We start from the raw sequence: 23133 nt of genomic DNA on the forward strand, positions 1-23133 counted from the left end.
TCTGAACTGCCCCGCCTACGCCGCGTTGAATTGTGGGATGTTATCCTCAAACAACAACAAACTAATCTTCGCTGTTACATCCCATAGATACCTGTTTTTTTTTAATGAGCGTTTTGTTGCACAACCTCAGAGGAGAGAGAGAAATGGAAAATGTGCATCTCGCTGTGGAGGAGGAGGATCTTTATTCGGGATACAACGACTATAATCCAACATTAGACTCCGAAGTAAGTTAGCATGAATGCTATCTTAGCTAGCTTTGAAGTTGGCATCTAGTTAGCTCAAATCCGTAAGCAAAGTGTAACTACATCTAACAACGATACAAATGAATGCAACAATTATTTTTAAATAACAATTACTTGCAAACATCTACAATTCATTATTATCTTATTTACCAGGGTCAGTGCACATGAATCAAAAGTCCAGTTCCAGCTCATAGAAAATATTATCAGTACAATGTTTCATCAAGCATTGCAATACAGTACAATATAAATTGCGTTGTATAATGTGTGTGTAAAGTATGAAGGCTGATTACTGATCAATTTCAAGGAGTTGGAGAATGATGTGGGCTTTCAACAAGCAGTAAGGACAAGCCATGGAAGGAGACCTCCTGTAAGTACCGACTGTAAAGTTATTGTTTGATAGTGGTACATTTATTCATGTAATTCCTTATCTACAATCGGGAGGTTCTTACTTACTTACATACTTACCTTCAGTATTTTGAGTTTATGCTTCTTTATACTTCTACTACACAACATTTATGTGATGGCTTTAGTTACTTTGCATTTACTTTTGGTACTCTTACTTGAAAGTGACATTTAAAGTAACATCATAAATGTAGTAGTTGGAGACTGAGGGAGGATAAATGATGCCCTAACGTGTTAATAACTGCCTCTTAATTATTCAGATGACTGCTAAATTTCCTGGCACTGCCATTGGAGCTCGACCTTTAGCTACGGCATTTGGAGTAAGTACAATGACATGAATGAATCAAAAAATATATTTGAGATGTCTGATATTTATTGTTTTAGTATTTATTGTTTTGATCAGGCTCGGATCCTTTTGGCCTCATCAATGGGCCGACCCATGACTGGAGCTGTTCAGGTGAGAGGAATTAAAGATTGTGCATTAGTTCATGACAGAACTTAATCTTATTTACTTTGTATTCACGTGGTGATACTAATGCAACCAGTATAGTTTCTGTTATACATCCAGTTTTATAAACGTTTGTATAAAAATGTACTTAAAGCTCAATAGCCCCCTAGTATACTGCTCATCATTAATACTAGCTCTGTTTTGGAATATGACAGGATGGAGCAGCCCGTCCAATGACTGCTGTCAGAGCAGCAGGTTACACCTCCTCCCTGACCCGTGGTGAGTCCAAGGGAGACAAACAAACACAGCTAAAAGTTTACAGATGTGTATTGAGATAGATGGCTCCCCTATGTTAGGGCCTAGCCCATTTTGGCAAAATAGTATTGCAATGTCTTTAAATAAACCGGTATGTGTTTCCTTTTTAACCGTTTCTTATTATGTAAACCTTATGGTATAATAATTAGTTTGAATTTATATTTTCAGGCTCAAACTTTGACCCTCTAGGCCAGTCCAAAGGCCCTGCTCCTCCACTTGAAGGAAAGAATGAGGACACGTGAGTTGCCATTCTTTTAACGGTTTCAGTGTTTTGTTTAGCGTTTTCCCCTTACCTTTCTGTGAAAAAAGCCACATGTTTTAAGCAATATTATCAGACATTGCTCATGCTGTTTTTGGGCTCTTGCAGGCCTGAGGAAAAGATCAAGATCCTGGAGAAGAAAGTGAACGACCTGATCGAAGAGAGCTGCATGGCACAGAGCATTGGAGCCTTACAACTGGTCAGACTCTGTCATTCTGTAACTTACTGCTTAGTAATAATGGCTGTTTTTATTTGGCGAGAAGGGTATCTGCCAGGAGTTGTTAAACCTAAACCTAAAATGTGGGCAGGTGCATGTCTCCTTGCTGTATGTAATGTTACTGATGTGTTTCTGCAGGCACTTGAAAAAGCCAAAGAGGCGGGGAGGAAGGAGAGAGCTCTGGTGAGACAGAGGGAACAATCTGGCAATGCTGAAAACATCAATCTGGACCTCACCTACTCTGTAAGTAAGACTGCTGTGTTACAAAGATGTTCAAAGGCTGTAAATGGATTCTAAGTTACTTTCTGTGATACAATACATGGTGTGTTTGAGGAGAGAAGTGGTGATGAAGTTTTGTAATCTTAATTCTTACTTACTTCTTCACCTAACAAATGTAGGCACAGCTCACAGAAAATGAGCCCCTATCTTCTTGAATCTGTTCCTGACTTGTATGTTTTTATAATTTGATTTAGAAATGTAACATTTTTCTGCTATCATCAGGTTTTGCTGAACCTTGCTAACCAGTACGCAAACAATGAAATGTACCCAGAGGCCCTGAACAGCTACCAGGTCATCGTGAAGAACAAGATGTATAGTAACGCAGGTGAGCAGAATGTGACATTATTTGATGGATCAGATTTACCTTTGTTGTGGTTTTTCCCTCGTACTTCATCTCTGTTTCCCGATCCAGGCCGCCTGAAAGTCAACATGGCCAATATCTACGTGAAACAGAAGAGCTACCCCAAAGCCATCAAGTTCTACCGGATGGCCCTGGATCAGATCTCCAACGCTCACAAAGAGCTGAGGATCAAGATCATGCAGAATATCGGCGTGGTTTTTGTCCGCATGGGCCAATACTCTGACGCCATAACTTCTTTTGAGCACATCATGAGCGAGAGCCCCAACATCAAGACGGGCTTCAACCTCATCCTGTGTTACTATGCCATCGGAGACAGAGAGAGGATGAAGAAGGCCTTTCAGAAACTCATCTCTGTTCCTCTGGGCATCGACGATGAAGACAAGTACATCCCGTCTAATGTGAGTAGCAGTAATATGTTTATTTATAATTATTTAAAGCGTCATTTAGTGTTTTCTCTCTATGTTTGTTTGTGTGCTCTGTTCGTGTTTGAACGTCTAGCTATAATGGCTCTGTCTTTTTACACTTTTCATCCTATAAAAATGTGTTTACTTAGGACAAAAAAGAACTAAAAAATGGTTGTTATTTAGCTGAACATGCAGTTAATGATTGACCAAATAACACTTAGTCTTGATGACTGCATTGTAATTCCCTCCCTCATTATCATAATGCTGTCCTGTTCTCTCCTTCAGGATGACACTGACTCGAATATGGTCATCGAGGCCATTAAGAACGACAAACTCCACCAGATGGAGAGAAATCTGTAAGAAAAATCTCACTCATTACTATCATGATCATCCTTTACACCCTCGTGTGTTTTCTGATTTAACAAAAACCCAGCACACTGTATTTCAAACACATACCCTTGTTTTCATATGTGTGTTACTGTTCTGTTTAATGTCCTGAATAAGTGTCCTGTGTTCTCCCTGAACTCTGTATACAGCAAAGTCCTGGCTGAGAAGTACATCATGACCGCGGCTAAGCTCATCGCTCCGGCCATTGAGACATCCTTTGCTACCGGATTTGACTGGTTTGTTGTTATTATTATTATTATGTTTGTTTGTTTGTTTTATTTGTTATTGTAACATCTGAACACCAGAGGGCATACAATACACACCATAAATGTGTGTTTCTGAGCTGCTGTTTCAGAAGCTTCAATCAAAATGTGGTTTTTGGACTAAAAATCAAAACAGCTTTTTATTTTATTTAAAGGGTTTTCTTTAATACCCTTTAAGGCAAATGTGAAATAGCCATAACTGTTAATAACTAGTGTTTTTCTTTACTCAATTTTGCAGTCACTAAAAGAGTCAGCACATCACAGTTTTTCAGATTAAGCTTGAAATCTAAGAGCACAGTTCCAAAAACAGCAGACTTTCCTTCCACACAAAATGCATCACAGACAGGAACAAGAACATTTTGTTTGGATTTCTTTGGTTTTGCCAGGTTTCATTTTTTCGTTCACTTACCCTGCTTCTTCACATCTGCTCTCCACACCTATCAGGATTTTATGCCTCTACAATTTGTTTGTTGGAACTGAGTAAAACTAATAAAAGCTGGTTGGTCACCGGCCAATGCATCAGAGAAACTTACACAGACGAAATCTAAATGCAGCCTGGGCTTGCATGCACTCGTCTAATTAGTCTAATGTACAGTATACAAAATAAACATTTACACAAAAATAACTCTTCCTTTTGTTTCTGTTGTTTCTTAGGTGTGTGGACATAGTGAAGAGTTTTCAGTATATTGAGCTCGCCAACGATCTAGAGATAAACAAAGCCATCACCTACCTCAGACAGAAGGACTTCAACCAAGTGACTGTTTGACTTAATTATAAAATAAAGGGCAATACCACTCAGTGATTGTGTAAAAATGCTTAACCTAGAGGAAAAAAAAGGTCCCTATCAACCCATAAATGTGTCAGAGTAACCACTACATGCATTCATTTTTAACGTGAGTGGTATTCCCCTTTCAAACAAACATGAGATGTTGGTGATCTGGTCCTTGTTTCCTTTTTTATTTACTTTCCCATCTTTTTCCCATTTAAAAAAAGGGTGTTTCCATTCAGTTATTGTCCAGAGATTGTTTATACTTGTTGGTTTTCTCCTGATAATGCTGTCTGACATTTCCCCTTCTCATTGCCCTCCATTCCCTTTTGCTTTCTGTCTTGTTTCCTTCCCATCTGCATGACTCAGGTTGAGGTATGTGTGCCCTCTGTTTACATGTTCACATTTAGACTGTAGATATTTTCCCTTAAAACCACGTGGTTATTTATTAAGAAACATGTATTTAATATTCAACACTTTGGGGCTCCTTATGCATCGGATGCATGTGTGTGGTGCTTGTGTACTGTTGATAGACCGTGGCGGTAGTGTAACCTAGTTAGGGGTTTGTAATATACCAGTATGTCCCAGTATATAATGCACCTACAGTGCCATAACAATAGTTAAATGTTACATATTTGACATATTCTGACTTCTGTAGTTCTGATAAATATTGAATGTATTGTGGCTCAGCATAAAAAACTTAATGACTTCAAAGAGCTTTGGATCACATCCAAGTTTGTTTATGTCTGTAGGTGTTTTATATACTGGGGAAACTGGCTGTTACTTGATGCAGTATTCTTTATCTATACATTGACAGCTTTTAATCATGTGTTTTCAGGCAGTGGAGACTCTGAAGACATTTGAGAAGAAGGACAGCAGGGTGAAGAGTGCTGCAGCCACCAACCTGTCCTTCCTCTACTTCCTGGTAAGATCCTTTCCTTCACGAATCGAAGGACTCTCAGATAAAACACACATGTACAAATCTGGGTTTGACATTCATTTAGAAGCTTTATACCATACTTCTATGACATATGTCTGCCATGAAAGTGACCGAGTGTTTCAGGACACAGTGGGTGTTCGAAGATCCAGTGTTGAATTGATGTCTGAATCACAGCCCTCTGATATTTCCCCCCTTCCAGGAGAAAGATTATGACCAGGCTGACCGATACGCTGACCTCGCCATGACCGCTGACCGCTACAATCCCGCCGCTCTCATCAACAAAGGCAACACGGTGTTCGTGAAGCAGGACTATGAAAAGGCTGCCGAGTTCTACAAGGAAGCTCTGAGGAACGATTCCTCCTGCACCGAGGCCCTCTACAACCTGGGTAACGTCCATCTCCATGATACAGAGCAGTGGGGGGATAATGCAGAAGTGGATTTATAGTAAAGGAACCTTAACAAGTTGTACACACACATCGGGAAGTTCTAGTTCTCACCCGTCATTCTTTTAGTCCCTAAGTGAGGCATGAGCTCCTGATTGGTCAGTTTACACACTGAGATGCAACTGATGTAATGGTTTCAGGATCAAAGGTTTTCTAAGTCCAACATTGATAACCAGGAGTATAGATGGCAAAAATCAAGTAACAATTAAAAATAAAGGACTATCAAAGAAACTGATTATAGTCAGGTTGGAAATGGATCAAAAATGGTCTAAATTTGGTCAGCTATTGATTTGAGATAGTCAGCTTAAAACTGTCAAAAGTATTTGTGCATTTCTATCAAATCTAGTCAAATTAATCCTATTTCTTTATCAAGCTTTATTTTTCAGTATTGGGAGAAAAAAACCCTCACATATTTAGTCTTCTCTTGGTAATTCACAAAAAATAAAAAGATTTTGGATATTTTTGGATGATAATATTGCTTATTTATCAAGTTTATGTTCAGTGCCATCTAGTTGATTTCCATTAAATCAACAATCAAGACTTGATTGAAGTTTAAAAGAAAACTTCTATCCTCCACCAGGTCTGACCTATAAGAAGCTGAGTCGTCTGGAGGAGGCTCTGGACTGTTTCCTGAAGCTTCACGCCATCCTGAGGAACAGCGCTCAGGTCATGTACCAGCTGGCCACCCTGTATCCTACTGATAGAGAGTGTCTGTTAATGATCCAACCTATCGTAGCGTACGGTGCTGCAGGAAGTTATTCTCTCCCTTTAACCATCCCGCCCCTTCCTGCTCAGATGCGATTGAATCCATCTCATTCTTATGGCAAACTTCTCCAGTAATACAGACAATAAATCAAAGTGAAATGACACCAAGTTCATGGGGGCTACCAGCTGTCCGGAGTTTCTGGGAAGGTGTTGATTTAAGGATTCAAACCCGGGGTCTGTTCATTCCCATGTGAGCATCTGTTGCTTCTTAAATCATTGGCTTCAGATACGAGCTCCTGGAGGACCCTCAGCAGGCGATCGAGTGGCTGATTCAGGTCCTGAGTGTGACTCACACCGACCCCCAGGCACTGGCCAAACTGGGCGAGCTGTACGATAGCGAGGGGGACAAATCCCAGGCTTTCCAGTACTATTACGAAGTGAGAGATCATTTAATTTCTAGATTTAAATCATAAAGTCACATTTCAGAGCTCTGATGTTGTTGCTGCTCAGTCCTTCAGGTACTTCCCCTCCAACATCGATGTGATCGAGTGGCTCGGGGCGTACTACATCGAGACACAGTTCTGTGAGAAGGCCATTCAGTTCTTTGAGAGAGCCACACTCATACAGTATGTCACCCCTTCTTATCGAATGTTATAGCACGACAAGAAACAGCCCAAATACATCTGTGGGACATTATTTTCAATATTACATTTAAATGAATGCCAAAAGTCAAAGCTAATCTTAAGAAATATATTTCATTTCTTCTCTTTTCTGACTTGATTCTGTGATTCCTTATTGTATTGCATCTTGTTTTGATTGCTGTGATAGTATTCTTTCATCAACCACGAAGCTAGTGCTCATCTGGAAGTCATTTTCGTGCTGAAATCAAAAAGGAATTGTATTCATATTCTTTTACCAATTAATTCTTAAGCGGTGGCAGGGTTGTGGGGTTTTTACTGACTGGATGTATTTCTGCTTTGTTTCTCAGACCAACTCAGGTGAAGTGGCAGCTAATGGTGGCAAGCTGCTACAGGAGAAGTGGTGAGAATCTTCCTTACCATTCATATTATAGTAAAACAGCATGTTACTGCCTAATGTGTGACTATAAACTTCAAACCAATTCACAGTAAAGTAGATCGACTCCACATTACTAAATGTAATCATGTCCACGACCCACAAGCTGCATTTTAAGTAAAGTTAAGTTGTGTTTTCACTGACTTTAAAGAGGGAAATGTGGGCAAAAATAACCGCAATGACCTAAGTTTTAAGGGCACAAACATTGATCCATTCCCTCTTTTCTTCTCAGGAAACTACCAGAAAGCTCTGGAAACGTATAAGGACATTCACCGCAAGTTTCCCGAAAACGTGGAATGTAATTCATCCAGTTTGTTCCACAATTCTCAACAGAACTCTTGATCAACAGCAGATGATAGATTCACTGATTATAACAAATTTAAACAACCTGTGTGTGTGTGTGTGTGTGTGTGTGTGTGTGTGTGTGTGTGTGTGTGTGTGTGTGTGTGTGTGTGTGTGTGTGTGTGTGTGTGTGTGTGTGTGTGTGTGTGTGTGTGTGTGTGTGTGTGTGTGTGTGTGTGTGTGTGTGTGTGTGTGTGTGTGTGTGTGTGTGTCCGTCCAGGCCTGCGTTTCTTGGTGAGGCTGTGCACAGATATGGGATTGCAGGAAGTCCAGGAATACGCCACCAAGCTGAAGAAAGTGGAGAAGATGAAGGAGATCAGAGAGCAGGTAAATGCATTTTAATAAGCTGTGTTTCCTTCCCTCTTAAGGCCTTTGTGTGTCATTAGACATCTATTTTGAAGTTATATCACCTGCTGCTTCAACCTGTAGGTAGTTTATAAAAGCTTGTGCTGTTGTCATCACTCTGAGTCTGGTAGATTTTTCTTGGGAAAATATGGAACACAGGAAGCTATGTTTTTTACATCTGCAGTGTGTTTGGAGAAAACAAGACGAGGTTGATGGTTGGCAGTATTCTTTTGAACCTTACAGCACTGAATAGTCATAGCAAACTTCATGAAGTGCAGAAACAGATGAATCACCGGACTAATGAGAAAGATGTCACAGCATTAATGTGTGCTTGATTCATGGCATGGTACTCCTCTGCAGAAAAATGGATGATGGAGATAAAGTAAAACATATTCTGGATTACCAAGGGTCCCGATGCACCAACATATATAATTTACTAAAGATTTGATGTGTTTAATGTTGAATTTGAAACACCTTTTTACTCAAAGGGGCCTAATATGCCCATGTTCAGGTTCGTATCTGTATTTTCGGCCTCTACTGTGACATGTTTTCATGTTGATTTCTTTATTCACATGCACACAAACCTATAATACACACTACAGGAGAGGGAGCCCCCCGAAAGCATGTTAGGGCATCTTTTAAACTAATGTGTCGGATAACCACAAGCAGCCTGGATTAATGACGAAACATCTGAACACATCTTTATAATATCAACACGGTTCAGCCTCATGACCAACCTACTTTTTTAAAATGATATGTTTCATTAATCATCTTTTCCTCACTGATGTCCTGTCCTCTGTTCCAGCGCTAATTGAAAACATACACGAGTCCTTTTTCCATAAAACGGGTCAGTGGCCAGTGCAGCTGTGTTTCTCCTCTGTTTATCGGCATGAATCAAACAGTGTTCGGAGGACACGCTGTACAGCTGTTCAACACCTGGCTGACACAAGTGCTGGGTCATTCTGAAACAGATGTTGGAGAGACATTCAGTATCACCTGACACATCTGAAGGGATTAAATTGTGGTTTGATTATAGACGGCAAAGATGATGCAGTATTCTCTGAAGGCTAAAATGAAGACTGTGTTTATGGTATTAAACCCAGAGTAACTGGAGACATATGCTTGTCTGGAGTTTGGCAAACACTGCTTGCTTTTACAGATTGGTTTTGACACAAATCTGTACACCCTGAATATTATCTTTCAAGGCCTTCTTCAATATACTGCAAACTAGAGATTTTGTTGTTGGATTAAGTCTGACATGTTTCTTACATCCCAGCAGCTCCAATTACAAGGTCAACAAAGACAGATATTTAAGACATAAAACAGGCATTTAAAATAACATCACAATCAGTGAAGACCATTATGTCCAAGACCCTTCAACACACATTTGTTCTGCTATCTAACTCTTAGTTTCAGGATTGACTGGTGCAGAAGAGGGTCACAAAGATGCCTCCTCTTTAGTTCTCTTCTGTATCTTTTTGTTGCGTTAGTGTCTGTCTTCAAAGAGTACTCCTCCACTTTACACTGCACTACTTTCAGACTTTTCAGACTCTCAATGATAGACCGTTTTTCAACTTTTCCCCTCTGGCATTTCCAAGAAGTATTATCGTTTTCAACACGGACCCAAAAGGCAGCTATATCTCTTTTTTCCTTTAGAGCCTAGCAACAACCAACACAGAACACACTGCTTTTTGTTTTCCACACTTACTTTGGTTTTCCACTCTCTGGCATTTCTTGTTTCTGGGATAGGAACTGATGCTCTGGTGATGGATACCAATTAGTCCCGCCAGCTTTGACATTATGACGTGCCATTATCTTACTGCGGCATGCATGATGGCAGCAAGGTTATCATGTCACGCTACAACTTTTTTCCTAAAGCTAGTGATTGATGTAGCTTTTAGCCGCTAGTCACAAGCAAGGTTAGGTGCTTGCTAAGAAAGCACATATTCAAAATACTGATACAGAAAGTATTAAGCTCACTTCTTCCTGACTCAACAACTTTCATGGTTGCTGACGTTCATCAGACTGATCCTTCTGGAGCCACAAAAAGGCTTCAATCATTCATACGACTTTTTAACATATACACATCTAATAATAAGTAGTACTCCCCAAGACCACTCCGTTTTATGTATGAAGTCGATGGAATATTTCTTTATTTGTTATTGTGCTTTTTACTCCAGTCAGCTGGAGAAGAAATCACTCAAAAGCCCCAAACTTCGCATCCAAATGATTTCTGCATGTTTATCTATGGTGGCTTTACAGAACTAAGGTCCACACCCATGGTACATGAAAGGCCTGTGGTCTGGGGTCAGTTCTGAAAACAGTCAGAGGAACAGGCGTGTGCCATCATTTGTGATATCCTCAGCAGCTGCTCTTAAATCAGCTGAGAGAAAACAATCCTGCAGACGCAGACCGAGTCAGAGGGCCGACTCATTAATCAGAAAGGAAATCTCCAAAATAATTTGAATTGAGCCTGATCATTTAACAGCACTGTGTAGGAAATGATCAGAGAAAGATTAAAGAGGGTTAAATGCCCGCTCTATTTGATGTTGTGTTTATTTTAGATTTTACCATGACAATTCACATTTCTTAATAGAAATAGTTTTGGACTGACTAATTAATGAGACACAGACGGAGAGACAAGCGAAAAGCCTCAGTCTAGGACCAAGACGTTGCCCCAATCCAACATTCTAACATGAAAAGTTTTCGTTTTTTCACCGCTGATTAAAAACAGTTGTGGTAAAGACATCATATTTCAACTTAAACACCATTTAGATATGTCCTTGTTTGCATTTCAATCCTAATCCTCCTCCCTCTACCTCTCGTCCTACAGAGGGTGAAGTCTGGGCGGGAGAGCAGTGCCAGAGGTCGCAGAGAGGGCAGCACGGGGAGTGCAGGTGAGTCACAGCAAATACAGAGTTCCTGCTGTGTGCTGGTCTGCAAATGTTCAACTTTTAGAGTTTGAAAACCTGTGACATTTAACAGAACACACTCCAATCAAGCTCTGATATTTACAAAACTGGACTTTATTGTCATCACAAGTGTTCACGCTGTGTTTTAAACCTCTATACTTCTTTGGTAAAGTTTGAAAAGAGTCCGTATCCCAAAGTACTGAAAGCTAGACTCAGTCCTTGCTCAGATTCAGTCTCTGATGGTCGATTTCAGCCAGAATTTAAAGTTCTTACATAAAAATCTTGGTTGGTTTAACAACAACAAAAAGCATCTTTATATTCCTGAGATAAGGAAAGAAATACAGCATTGAATTAGCAATATTGTTAAAACATGTCCAGCTAAAAGGGTAGGATCATATATTTATACACATATGTTTGAGTTAAAATCATCAATCCGTTTTATTTGTTCATGTATGACCGGACTTCTGTTTCTGATCATGCTGCCGGACAGCAGGCGTCTCCACATCTGTCCTCTCCTCTCCTAAGAAGGCCGGCATTATGGGTATACTTCTATACACAACTCAGAGTGCTGACTACAGTCAAATAATGTAGACTTCCATTAGTCTGATTTATTTGTCTTCATAAGGAGCTGTTGTTTGGATGTAGAGCGGTAACTCTGATCCCAGACGGATCACCAACAGGTGGATCATCTTTCTGCTTTAGACTATAAATCCTCCTTGGTTTACTGAATAGCCTCACATCTGTGTAGGATAAAGGGCTGCAGACTTTGGATATTTGTGAGAGGATGATCATAACTTATTGAACAGATTTCTGTGGGATCTGTTACGGTGATCTTTACCAAACAATGACCTATTTCTTTGTCTGTTGAATAACGTTTGTAGACCAGGACTTCTCTGCAGCATCACAACACTTCGTTCAGATCATTTTCACATATTTGGTCTTCAGTTTCGGATATTGCATTGGTTTGTTTTGCGATATTGATGTCATTTTGATTAATTGCGCAGCTCTGTTGCATTATGAGACTGTTCTAGAGCCCTGAGCTTCAGGCCTGAGCTCACGTCTGGGAATAAAAATGTTAAAAGTTTGATCCCTCCTTCTTCCTTCACTACAGATCCACAACAAACACACACACACACACACACACACACACACACACACACACACACACACACACACACACACACACACACACACACACACACACACACACACACACACACACACACACACACACACAAATTCTGCGTCTGGCTGTGGAAAGCTGGCTCATCAGCACATTTCAAACGCAATCCAGACAGAATTCCAGAGTTGCCAAAAGCCCGTAACAAGGCCCAGCTTTCTCCCTCTCCTCAACTGAGTCCTGCAGTGAAGTTAAATATATATAATGCACCTGTTAGTGAGACGGCCGCCCCCCCCCCCCAGCACTCCCCCCTGTCCTGATGCGTTAGATCAGAAAACCTCAGGCGTGTGCTTTTTGTTTCATCCTGACGTCTTCTAACAGATCCAGATACAGTATCACTCCTTCAATCCATCGTACTCTTGAATATCAGTTATAACACTTTTTACTTTGTCTAACTAACCCCTAAATCCTGTCTCACTTTCTTACGGCACATCAGAGACGGAGGTTAAAGCGGGTGAGTTCTCCTCAGCTCTGTGATTCCCTTTCTCTGTGCTGTTTTCTATCTGCGTGCATTGAGCTTCACTCTTACGCTGTTATCTTTCTTTAACTTTTGTCTTCCTTCCTTTCTGCTTCTCCGGCTTCCCCTGTCTTCTCTCTCTGCTGCTCAGTATCTCAACCTGAGTCTCAACAAACCAGTCCTCTGTTGGACTCAGGGAGAGGTAGGTAACATCATGATTATCCAAATGAATTTAGGGTTGTTGTTGTGGAACACTTGGACAACCAGATAATTCCAGAAAAAGTTGAGTTTCTTTGTTTTATTTTAAGAATTTCTCATTTGTTGAGTGGATTAAAAGCATTTATCTGCGGCTTAACAAACTAGGATTGAGTATTTTCCTTTTCACTTAAGGTATATTTGATAGCAATTAATAATCTTTAGCTGATCCAAATGATGATGCTCTCCTGTTTTGGTTTTTGTTTGTTTTGACATTAGTGATTAACCATGAGTGAGCAGCCAAACGTTTAACAGTTTATCACATGGACGTCCTGCATCCCATGTGTTTTATGTACTTTTGCACAGGCAGCGTTCATTAATCAAAATCACTTCTGATAATGCATGGATTTTATGCCTTTATTTTTGCAATTCTCCTGTCAGAAGTGCTTAAAATGTTGTCAGATTTATATAAAAAAGGGAAGAAAAATTGGACTAACCTGGCTGTTAAACTCTGTTGCATCACATGCAGCACATTGATTGATTTACTCCTTCCTTTAAAGAGCCACATGGAAATAAGTGGGAAAACAACACATCTTCTCTGGCTTTATTCAGTGTCATAACCTTTTCATATTACAAATGAACAGCATGTGCACAACCATTCCTCATAAGATATAAATGCAAATCCATTTGACACCTTATTACCCTCTGACTGAGACTGAGTGTTTTTCTGTACGTAAACACCCTAAGTATAGTGTTTCGCTTCAAACACTTGAACCCGGTCCATAAAGCTCTCGACAGGCAACTGTGATGTTGGACTCGATCAGTGTTTGCACGAAACTCTCACAGAGGAGGATATTTGAGAAAACCTCTAGAGCACCTGAGAATTTTCCCTCTTTTCCGTAAAGGCTGCATATTTCCAGCCCTGTGAATTGAGTGTGTGAAGAGGCTGGGAGCTTTGATTTCTCACACTTCCAAACCCTGCATCTTTCTTTATCGGGAAACTAGTAAATCTGACCTAAATTAGATTTGTTCTTGAATGTTTTTCACCAGCTTTGAATCTCTTTACTTGTATGTAATCCCTCTCCCTTTGCCAATAACTTCCAGTAACCATTATCCTGAGTATTTCCCAGATAAGTTAGAGCAAAAAGTGGAAAAGCCAGGGAGTTGACTCATGGATATTCACCCCTGACAGAGATGTTATAGCCTTTGTGCTTTGGAGGCGTAAGAAAACTAATCTTTGCAACTTTAATGTGGAAACTGTTACACAGCATCGATTTTAAGCCTAGCTTCCAATCTGTTGTGTCATCTCATCCTGGTCTCTTGAACGCGAGACCATCCAACCGAAGAAAAAAAAGTAAGTCCATTTTCCTGCAGAGGTCTCCAGCAGTTTGTGAGGCTCCTGTGAGATGTTTAGGGCTGTGAGGAACGGACACATATCTGGCCTCTTTCTCCTTCCTGTTTTTCTTCTTATTTGCCTTTCCTCTCGTCAGTTTCCAACGCTACCTGGCGGCCAGATGTTTGCTCCTGCTGTCTGTTCTCACGTCCTGTCCTTCAGTCTGTCATCAGAGCACAGACGCAGATTCTGCTACAGATTCATCTTGTGTTGAAAAGTGTACCAGCTCTCTGTCTGAGAGGATTAGGTCCTGGAGCTGTGGCTTTTATTACATTACAAATTGACGTACAATAGTTGCATTCAACCACGAAGAAGCTAACAAAGCAAGAATCCTGCAGGTCCATTAGCTTCAAATTAGCCGAACCAATGTAAGTGCAACTTCATTGGCTTCAAAAAGGCCAAAAATGTGTCAGTGCTACATGCAGAAGTCAGATTTCTTGGACTGTTATACTTTGGATGAAGGCTAATATCTTATAACAACGAGGCAAGTTATTCAGTTCAGTCTGATAGCTCAGCTTATATGGAAAAATATCTTGAGGCTTTCAAAAAGACACTTTTCACTCTGTTAAAAATACATTTATTTAGCAAAGGGAGGCCAGCAACTGCATTAAAGGTCTAAAACAGCACCATAAATTACATTCATATAACCACAATAACAATAAATCTCAAAACAAACGCCCCACTCACTCAGACATGTCATAACCGACTGTCTCCGTCTCACTTCTCCTCCATGTTGACTTTTCAGAATGTGAGAAAAACCAGCGTACACTCAGTCTGACCTTCCATACTGTCAGCTGTTATCTGAAAAACTGTAATCTCTTAGGGAGTAAAAGTCTCCTGCTGAATAATGGCATGGCTTAGTGTTAAATGCATAGCCATTTGTTAAGAAAAAGGCATCTTAAAAGTGATTTAATATATATATTTACACACATGCAGGCTACTCTAACAGCCCGATGAGGTTGAAGTGTCACCGAAGAAAAGCATCAGTTGGTCCAGCTTAGAGGAACATTTGAACACCTTTTTGCTCAATTAAGACTTTTTTTTAGGGCTTAAGTCATGTTTGCAAAACATTTTCTGAGTTTGTGTTTGTGTGTTTTGTGCAGACAGCGCCCACAGCAGCGGCAGCACTAAAGGAGAGCGTCTGAGCGCCAAGATGAGGTCACTTCCTGGATCCAACGAGCCGTACGAGGCCAGCAGCCCGAAAGAAATAGGTGAGGGAACAAAAGCCCTCTCTCTCTTCCCTTCTGCAACCAATCACATAAAATAAACTGTGTCTCTTTTATTCTCTTTTATCTGTGAACCGTTTCATTCAATCAGACCGAAGTGTTTTTCAACTTTTATCCAGTAACATCAGACTCTTTACTGAACTCACTCGCTCTTCTCCTACAAAACAACAAACAAAAAAACAATTGTCTCTGTCCTTTATAACAGCTTTTTGATTTAGAGGATTTTAGTAAAAAAATAGGTGCTACAGGACAGGAAATATAAGAAAGTAAAGCCCTTTTGTCACAGTAGAGGCCCAGAATACTAATGTGAACCCTAAAATGAGCAGAACATGTCCTCTTTAAAGTGGATTCAGCATCATGTTCCGCACCACAAACGTCCCCAATTAAGAAGCTTTTGAATGCATGCAGTCTTAGAAATGCTCTTTAACTTCTAAGACTGACAGAGATCAGTAAACGGAGCTCTGGACATTCTGATACTGTCCTAACGCTTCTGCTCCTCTCGTGTGTAGATGCGTCCTACGTGGACCCTCTGGGGCCGCAGGTGGAGAGACCGAAGACGGGAGCCAAAAAGCGCGTGGAGGACGACGACTTTGCAGATGAGGAGCTGGGAGACGACCTGCTGCCGGAGTAACGTCTGACTCCACCTTCAGCCTCGACTGCTTTTTTTTTTGTCACCTTGAGCACAAACCTGACCACAAGACCAAAGCGTTTTATACTCCAACAGATGTTATGAGATAGAGACTTGACTTGTAAGATGTCTTTACCTCATGTCAGATCTGCCTTAAATCTGCTTGATACACATCCTTTTTTAAACATCAATATTTAAACCTATTGCTTTGGCAGAGGAAGGTCTGTGTATATGAAAGGGATGGAAACGGGTTTGGCAGTCTGGAAATATTTGGACATTTTGTTTTGGCTCTGTAGTCGGACACAAGGAATCTGAAATGTGAGAAACGATCCCAATGCATTTAAAGTGTTGACTTCACTTTGACTGTGTTTACATTCACAACTCATGAAGTGTTTGGAAATGATACACCTTTTGGACATGCTGTTCCTCCCAGGGGTAAACAAGACCTTTATTTTAAGTCTGATTTTAACCCTCACTGTTGCCTTTCTTTAGTTTGATCCCAGTGTTTGGGCACAGAGCCAAAACAAGGAGTAACATATCACTGTCGAAATATTTTCAACTAAACTGTGTGTTTCCACGTGTGTGAGCCTGGGAACCTTCTGGAAAATCCATCAACATGATATAAGAGCTTATGTAATCCATCCATGTCGGGTCCTGTGTGGTTTTACATTTTGTACTTATTCCAAACATGTCTGTATGTAGTATTTATTTGTTTGTTGTAAAATACATTTTAAATAAACTATTTTATCTATTGAAACCACAACTCTCTTATTCTGTGCTTAATTATTTTCAGATAAAGCCATGTGTGTGTGTGTGGGAGTTTTTAAAGGAAGTCTTCTGACAGTTTGAGTTATTATTCCAAACATTTTTTACATTCCTTTGCATTTAGCTAACTCACTACGCAAAGCAACTTGCAATAAATAAAATCCAACAAACGCAAAGAAAGATTTAGTGAAGGGTAAACTGTATTGAATTATGCTCTAACTGTCTTTTTATTTGTATCATATTTTAAAGCTTTTTCCTCACATAAATCTGAATGCACATCATAAAAAAGTGACAGGCAGTAATGGGGTCTTAAATGTGCAGTTTAACGTGATTTGGATATATTTATGGTTTGAACTAGAGGTGATCATTTCTGTGTGAAACCGGAGCAGACAGAAGAGGTTGTTAAAACTGGATCTAGTTTATCTTGAGTCTCCTTTAGTGAACTAAACTGTGAAGCCAAGCTGCAGACACACAGCCAACAGTCTGGACTTCCCACTCCAGCCTCTTTTACGACCAGTGAGACTGGACTCTATCTGTGTGTGATTTGAACTCGTCCTGCCTGGTGGATCAAGTTGTTTGTGCGCTTACAAACGCTTTTGGGGGATTTTACGCACACTTCGGAGGAGAAAACCAACATGAAAACACTCGTTTTGGCATTTTTTTCGTAACAGTAAGCTGACACAGCAAGTGTGAAACCTGCAACTCGGTAATCATTTCTCACTCTGAGTCAATTATTACACCTGGCGACCCTGAGGACGCGTTGTGCCAAAATGTTTCCACAGTGTCCCTGGAGGCGCGCATGTGCCTCGGTGTCCAAGATGTGGACTGAGTGTGTGACTCTCCAACATTTCGCTGGATTATAACAGAGGGCAGAAGCTTCAACTATCGTCTTAAGTTCAAATATTCATATTCAAGAGAATCAAAGACCATAAAAGCGCACAGGTTTACTGTGATTTTTTTGGCACACCACATCTCCACCATGTTCCCTCCACGGATCCTCGTCCTGCTGCTGCTGCTGCTGGGCTGGCCGGCCGGGGCGGTTCGAGTCCGGAAGAAGGCCACTAGGACCCGGTCGTGCCTGGATCTCCCGGAGGAGATCCTGGAGCAGATGTTCGGGCGGCTCTCTGTGGGAGTGATGAGCGCTTTCCACCACGCGCTGGAGCTCGAGCCACAGGAGAAACTCAACCTCACGTGCCCGGCGGCAGTAGCACGCTCTCCTGCCGACAGCAAGACCCGCCTCCCGGTCAACCTGCTCAGCATCTCCCCCTGGGCCTACAGGTGAGAGCAGGGGAAACGTAAAGGGATAATAGGGTGTTGTTTCACTTAGGGAGCAGCAATACGTCACCGTTTAAACTGGGTGATGGATTTACATAAATACTAACAGAGGATCATTTCAGGGTGTTTCTCTGCCATGTGACCTTATGGCTCCAGTATTAGCCATGTATTACTACACTGGACAAACAAGACACACCTCTCTTTACTGGGTGGAATATGTTCGTGACATAAATGTATTTTCTTTTAAATAGCTTCCGTGTCTAGTGATGCTCTGACTCCTAACCCAAACCCGATATTATGACCACTAGACAATAAAGACACACCTCTTTATATTTCATCTTTGAGAGTTTCTTCTTGTTTTTTCTTTAAAGCTTCCATATCATTTGTAGGCAATGTTGTGTGACCCAATACCAGTGCAGAATTGTATTATTACACTCGACAAGTAGGACACACATCTTTACATGGGACAATCCTGCTATTTTTTTAAATGAAAAGTCTCATTTCCTTTCAATAGCTTCCATGTCTCTTTGACTCCCACTCATCCAGCATTTTATCACACCTTTTGGTGCTTTTATATTTAAAACCTATATTAAGGTCCAGCAGTTTCTTTATTGAAACATGTCATTTCCTTTCAACAGCAATAGTGTGACCCAATGAAAAATTGATATCTGTTTAATTGCTTTTTTCCCCCAGGCTCTCCTACGACCCGGCCCGGTACCCCCGCTACATCCCGGAGGCGTACTGCCTGTGTAAGGGCTGCCTGTTCGGGCCCTACGGGAAGGAGAGCTCGCGGTACCGGAGCACCCCGGTGTACGCGCCCTCCGTCATCCTGCGGAGAGCCGGGTCATGTGCGGGGGGGCGGCACTCCTACGCCGAGGTGTACGTCTCCATCGCGGTGGGCTGCACCTGCGTCCCTCTGCAGGAGAAAGAGAGGGAGGGGAGCAGCAACCAGAGCCTGCAGAGAGCCGAGAAAAAAGCCAGAGAGGGAGGGCCCAAAGGGAGGAAAGTGTGAAGAAGCAGGACTGAGGATTAAGCTTTCATACACCTGACTCACTTTGTGTTGGGTCATCATCTCTCCCTACTGACATTTGAAGCAATTTAAGTGAATGGTACCTGCACACAAGAAGCCCCTGTGACTGTCCTTAAGAGTCAAAGTGAATATTTGGATGATAAAGGGTTTTTGATCTATTTTCACTTAGAAGCACATAAGGAGCATTTTTTGGTCTGCTTTGTTCCTAAATAAGACTTTTAGCCGGTCCACTTTAATCTAAGCTTCAATTTCATGATTTCTTGACTGAAAAAAGATTCAAGCTTCATTGTCAAATGCACAAACGCTACAGTGCAGTTATTGACAACCAATTGTAAAAGAAAAATTGTGCAATAAAATCAGAAAAATTGAAAAAAATGGTCCAAGAAAAATGCAGGAATAAGTAAACTGTGTGCATGTAAGATAAAATACAATACATGAGAACACTTGTTTGTAATTTGGGTGGAGCCAAACCTTCAAAAGTCAAAGAAACAAATGTTGAATGGTGGAATGAAATGTGTCATTATCAGCTATAACCTGATCAATGCTGCCACCTACTGATGTATAAACACACTTTAATAAAGACTTGACAGCACCTTTTACAGCAACAGAAGAAGTTAGTAAAACATTGTAATATGTCCATCATCATACAGTCAAAGATCCAAGGTCCAAATATATTTAATTTAAATTGATATTAAAAACATTTGAGAAACTGAACCCATTGAATATTTGCTTGAATACTAACAGAAACTACGAACCAAAATTATTATTCCCATGGTTTGAATAACTGTTTTTTATCAAAAGCCAGCAGATGATGAAGTAGTTGTTCATCTTTGAGTCCTTTATTCACAAGTCCAGGTTGTGATCCTCCTTTAGTCTCTCTCTCTCTCTCTGGATCAGTCAGAGGTTGAGGACAGCAGCCGAGACGGATAGTTGACGAAACAGCGAAACTCGTTGGATAAGTTCTTGTTGTGTTTTGGCAGGAAGCTGCACATTTTCACATCCAGGAGCTCTTTGGCCACTTTCTCCATGATGGCTCCTGTAACACAAACATATAAAAAGGTGCTTGTTTACCAGGAGCCAAAAATAGTTTCCTACTCCCAAAAGACCTGGTAAATAAAGTTTGTAAAAACACTGAGTAAAAATCATCGTTTCTGATGCAAAGGGGGACATTACATTACAGGGGACCAATTGATAAATAAAATAATAAAACACACACCTTGAGAAGTTTTGACAGTGTGGAAATATATATTTGAAATCTTAAAAACCTATATTTAAAAAGCATTTATCTCACAGATTCTCTCATTCATTGATGAGAAGAGTATTTCAAACTGCATTTCATTTAGTTGAACTATTGTCAGAGATGCATCTTTGATGAATCTTCATCTCTGCGACTTAATAATGTTAAAGTAATACTATAAGTCCAATTTGAAAGCCCCCCCCCTCTCACCTGTACACAGCAGCACTTTTCCTTTGCTCAGGTACTTCACAGTTTGGGAAACTTTGCTCAGACACTCCTCGGAGAGGTACGGCGGGTCGGCGAGGACGAAGTCGAAGCTCTGAGGAGGCGTGTTGGAGAGGGACAGCGGCTCGTTGTAGTCGTAGAAGAGGAAGTCTTCGCCGTACGTGGAGAAGCGGCGGTCGTACTCCAACACGACGGCAGACACTCGATCAGAGCCGGACACCGTGCCCTGCTTCAGCTTCTGGTACACACTGGGTGCACTCACACACGCTATCCTGCAGGGGGGGGGAGTTTAATGTCTGGTTGTGATTTTTTGATGCTCCAGAGGCAGAGAAAGGACCAACGTTCAGAATAAATTACTCTTCAATATCTTGTTTCTAGGCAATATCATAAAATAAACAAGAATACACAGCCACGCAAGCTGAGCCAAAGGCAGCAGTAAAATAATTAAGACTCTTTCCTCGATGAGAAGTCATTCATAAAAAATATATACTTTATGGCAGGTGTTAAAAAAGAAGTATTAAGTATGTCAAAACAAATAGAAAGTATCTCAAAAAAGTCGGTTTTCTGTACCATTGTATAATAAACTTAAAGTAGAGTATATAATAAAGTATGTCCTGATAAAGTCACTGCTCTCAAAAAACAGAGTGTGTCTGTGTGTGTGTGTGTGTGTGTGTGTGTGTGTGTGTGTGTGTGTGTGTGTGTGTGTGTGTAGTTTTACCTGCCTCCCTCTCCAGCTTCTCGTACAGCCTCCTCTGCTAACTGGGCAGCTGTCTCGTCACTGTACCAGAACTGACTCATGCTCTGCAGGAAACAGAGACGTCACTGACACTCTGAACTTTAATAACTCTGATCAACAACAATAGATCATTTATCTGATCGCATGCTTCCACCTTCACAGACGTGCACACTCTTCAAGTCTACGGACATGAAGGTAAAAATAAATATGAAAACATCAAGAATAAGATTTATATTTAATCCAATAATTTGCAATCTTTTTTAAAGTTAAGAGCTACATGCATCAGGATCATTATTATTATGACTTCTGAATAAAACACAGAACAGGTTACTTATGGTGTTTCTGTCTCCGGTCCCCAAACTCACCCAGTCCTCCCCCACTGCTCCCACAGCGAACTGGTCTGATGGTGTGCTGCTGCTGCTGGTCTCGTTGTAGAACTCCTGCAGGGCGGCCAGTGTGTGAGCGGACAGCGCCGGGACGTCATCGTCGCTGTCACTCATGGCTGACCGAGGAAGACAGGGATGAAGGAGAAAGGCTGTCCTTTGAGGATGAATCACAAAAAGGAGCAGAAATCAAATCAGTAATTTATTTTAAAAATGGTGTTATCCATATGAAGATATATTTCTTTTAAAGTATAACATTGGATCACAGTTAACTGGTTCAGGAAAGGTACAACGTAACCATTTCCATTTAACTGTACTTGCATTTTTTTAATTTCCTGCTGCATTATGTTTCTACTCAACTAAATTCAGAATGTTGTACTTCTACTTTGATTTGACAGCTTTAGTTACTTTGCAGATTCAGATTATACATGGACAATAGTAGTACAGTATTGTATGATACTATGATGCAAGGATAAAGCTACACAGCTCTTTATTAAGTAGTTACAGTTAGCTACACCTTCACCAGCAGCAACAGTAAAGTGATAAACACACATATGAATCACAAATATTAAAAAAAAATAATACGAAATGGGCCATTCTTCATCATTCTTTGACCTTTGGTACTGTTAGTATGTTATATTTCTAACATTTATGGACTTTACCATGTAAAGCACCTCCATTCATTCAGCACGTTCACTTGTAACAGAGTATTTGTAAACTCTAGTTTTGCTATTTTTTATTATTATTATTGAATCCCTGGTGTGGACTGGAATGAATGACAGCAAAGATCGTCGACTGTTGTTTTTTAAATAATATTAATGCTGATTAAGTTAGCTGCTCAGATGAAGCACCCGCTTGTTTGAAAGCACAGAAAACAGTAACAGTTTTAAAATATTACAAAAGTTTACAAACCTGATCAGAATCGCTGCTCTGTTGTGAACATGTGAGTTCTGGTCGCAGCGTGAAGACGTCGTACGGCTTCTGACGAGGGACAAAATACACGGCTTCGCCAGACTCAAACTGAGGTTGGTTTTTCTGTATTTAACACACTGTCTTTAATTGATCCAACATTATTACCAGCTGACAACTACAACAGGGTGGTTATTTTTCATCTGTACTGAAGAAACACTTTAGATATGTTTATGAATTCAGATAAAAACGAGTTTGTCCTTAAATATAATAATAATACAAATAATAATAATAATAATAATAATAATAATTAGGGATTGGGCTAAATGTTTTTAGGCTTCAGGAAATCAGACATTTGAAGAATACATAGAAAAAGTTAAATCTGTTTCT

At 40.5% G+C, this 23133-nt stretch overlaps 3 protein-coding genes across 12 annotated transcripts; 2 read left to right on the forward strand and 1 right to left on the reverse strand.

Moving 5' to 3' along the window:
* Nucleotides 1–32: 32 nt before the first annotated feature.
* On the forward strand, nucleotides 33–16946 carry ift88 (intraflagellar transport 88 homolog). Of its 9 annotated transcripts, none has more exons than XM_063888281.1 (27): nucleotides 33–224; nucleotides 547–609; nucleotides 905–964; nucleotides 1048–1101; nucleotides 1308–1371; nucleotides 1576–1645; nucleotides 1775–1865; nucleotides 2022–2126; nucleotides 2385–2487; nucleotides 2575–2921; nucleotides 3213–3283; nucleotides 3464–3550; nucleotides 4232–4331; nucleotides 5182–5268; nucleotides 5483–5669; nucleotides 6307–6415; nucleotides 6718–6868; nucleotides 6942–7057; nucleotides 7420–7472; nucleotides 7738–7803; nucleotides 8068–8174; nucleotides 11026–11089; nucleotides 11595–11645; nucleotides 12721–12738; nucleotides 12893–12943; nucleotides 15433–15540; nucleotides 16065–16946. In XM_063888281.1, exons 1-27 carry the CDS (start codon nucleotides 105–107, stop codon nucleotides 16184–16186), a joined length of 2625 nt encoding a protein of 874 aa, XP_063744351.1. In that variant the 5' UTR covers nucleotides 33–104; the 3' UTR covers nucleotides 16187–16946. The 9 variants fall into 9 exon arrangements, with proteins under 9 accessions (XP_063744351.1, XP_063744352.1, XP_063744353.1 ...); XM_063888282.1 differs by having other exon boundaries at nucleotides 11598–11645; XM_063888283.1 differs by lacking the exon at nucleotides 12893–12943.
* A 363-nt stretch (nucleotides 16947–17309) lies between these two features.
* On the forward strand, nucleotides 17310–20385 carry il17d (interleukin 17d). Its single transcript, XM_063887793.1, has 2 exons — nucleotides 17310–18226; nucleotides 18917–20385. Exons 1-2 carry the CDS (start codon nucleotides 17928–17930, stop codon nucleotides 19233–19235), a joined length of 618 nt encoding a protein of 205 aa, XP_063743863.1. The 5' UTR covers nucleotides 17310–17927; the 3' UTR covers nucleotides 19236–20385.
* eef1akmt1 (EEF1A lysine methyltransferase 1) lies at nucleotides 19593–22849 on the reverse strand. Of its 2 annotated transcripts, none has more exons than XM_063887791.1 (5): nucleotides 22747–22849; nucleotides 21817–21986; nucleotides 21434–21516; nucleotides 20701–20987; nucleotides 19593–20289 (listed from the first exon to the last, which is right to left on the reverse strand). In XM_063887791.1, exons 2-5 carry the CDS (start codon nucleotides 21949–21951, stop codon nucleotides 20147–20149), a joined length of 648 nt encoding a protein of 215 aa, XP_063743861.1. In that variant the 5' UTR covers nucleotides 21952–21986; nucleotides 22747–22849; the 3' UTR covers nucleotides 19593–20146. The 2 variants fall into 2 exon arrangements, with proteins under 2 accessions (XP_063743861.1, XP_063743862.1); XM_063887792.1 differs by having other exon boundaries at nucleotides 21817–21991; nucleotides 22747–22822.
* Nucleotides 22850–23133: the final 284 nt, after the last annotated feature.

This window comes from Eleginops maclovinus, chromosome 7 (genome assembly GCF_036324505.1).
Source record: "Eleginops maclovinus isolate JMC-PN-2008 ecotype Puerto Natales chromosome 7, JC_Emac_rtc_rv5, whole genome shotgun sequence".
Lineage (NCBI taxonomy): Eukaryota > Metazoa > Chordata > Actinopteri > Perciformes > Eleginopidae > Eleginops > Eleginops maclovinus.

Excerpts from the sequence above, each read along its gene's own strand:
- ift88 (XM_063888281.1), top strand. The coding sequence starts at position 105 with ATGAGCGTTTTGTTGCACAACCTCAGAGGAGAGAGAGAAATGGAAAAT. Across the intron at positions 2,127-2,384 it reads ATCTGGACCTCACCTACTCT|GTTTTGCTGAACCTTGCTAA; the intron begins GTAAGTAAGACT and ends TGCTATCATCAG. Across the intron at positions 3,551-4,231 it reads TTTGCTACCGGATTTGACTG|GTGTGTGGACATAGTGAAGA; the intron begins GTTTGTTGTTAT and ends GTTGTTTCTTAG.
- il17d (XM_063887793.1), top strand. The coding sequence starts at position 17,928 with ATGTTCCCTCCACGGATCCTCGTCCTGCTGCTGCTGCTGCTGGGCTGG. Across the intron at positions 18,227-18,916 it reads ATCTCCCCCTGGGCCTACAG|GCTCTCCTACGACCCGGCCC; the intron begins GTGAGAGCAGGG and ends TTTTTCCCCCAG.
- eef1akmt1 (XM_063887791.1), bottom strand. The coding sequence starts at position 21,951 with ATGAGTGACAGCGACGATGACGTCCCGGCGCTGTCCGCTCACACACTG. Across the intron at positions 20,988-21,433 it reads GAAGCTGGAGAGGGAGGCAG|GATAGCGTGTGTGAGTGCAC; the intron begins GTAAAACTACAC and ends CCCCCCCTGCAG. Across the intron at positions 20,290-20,700 it reads AAAAGTGCTGCTGTGTACAG|GAGCCATCATGGAGAAAGTG; the intron begins GTGAGAGGGGGG and ends TTTGTGTTACAG.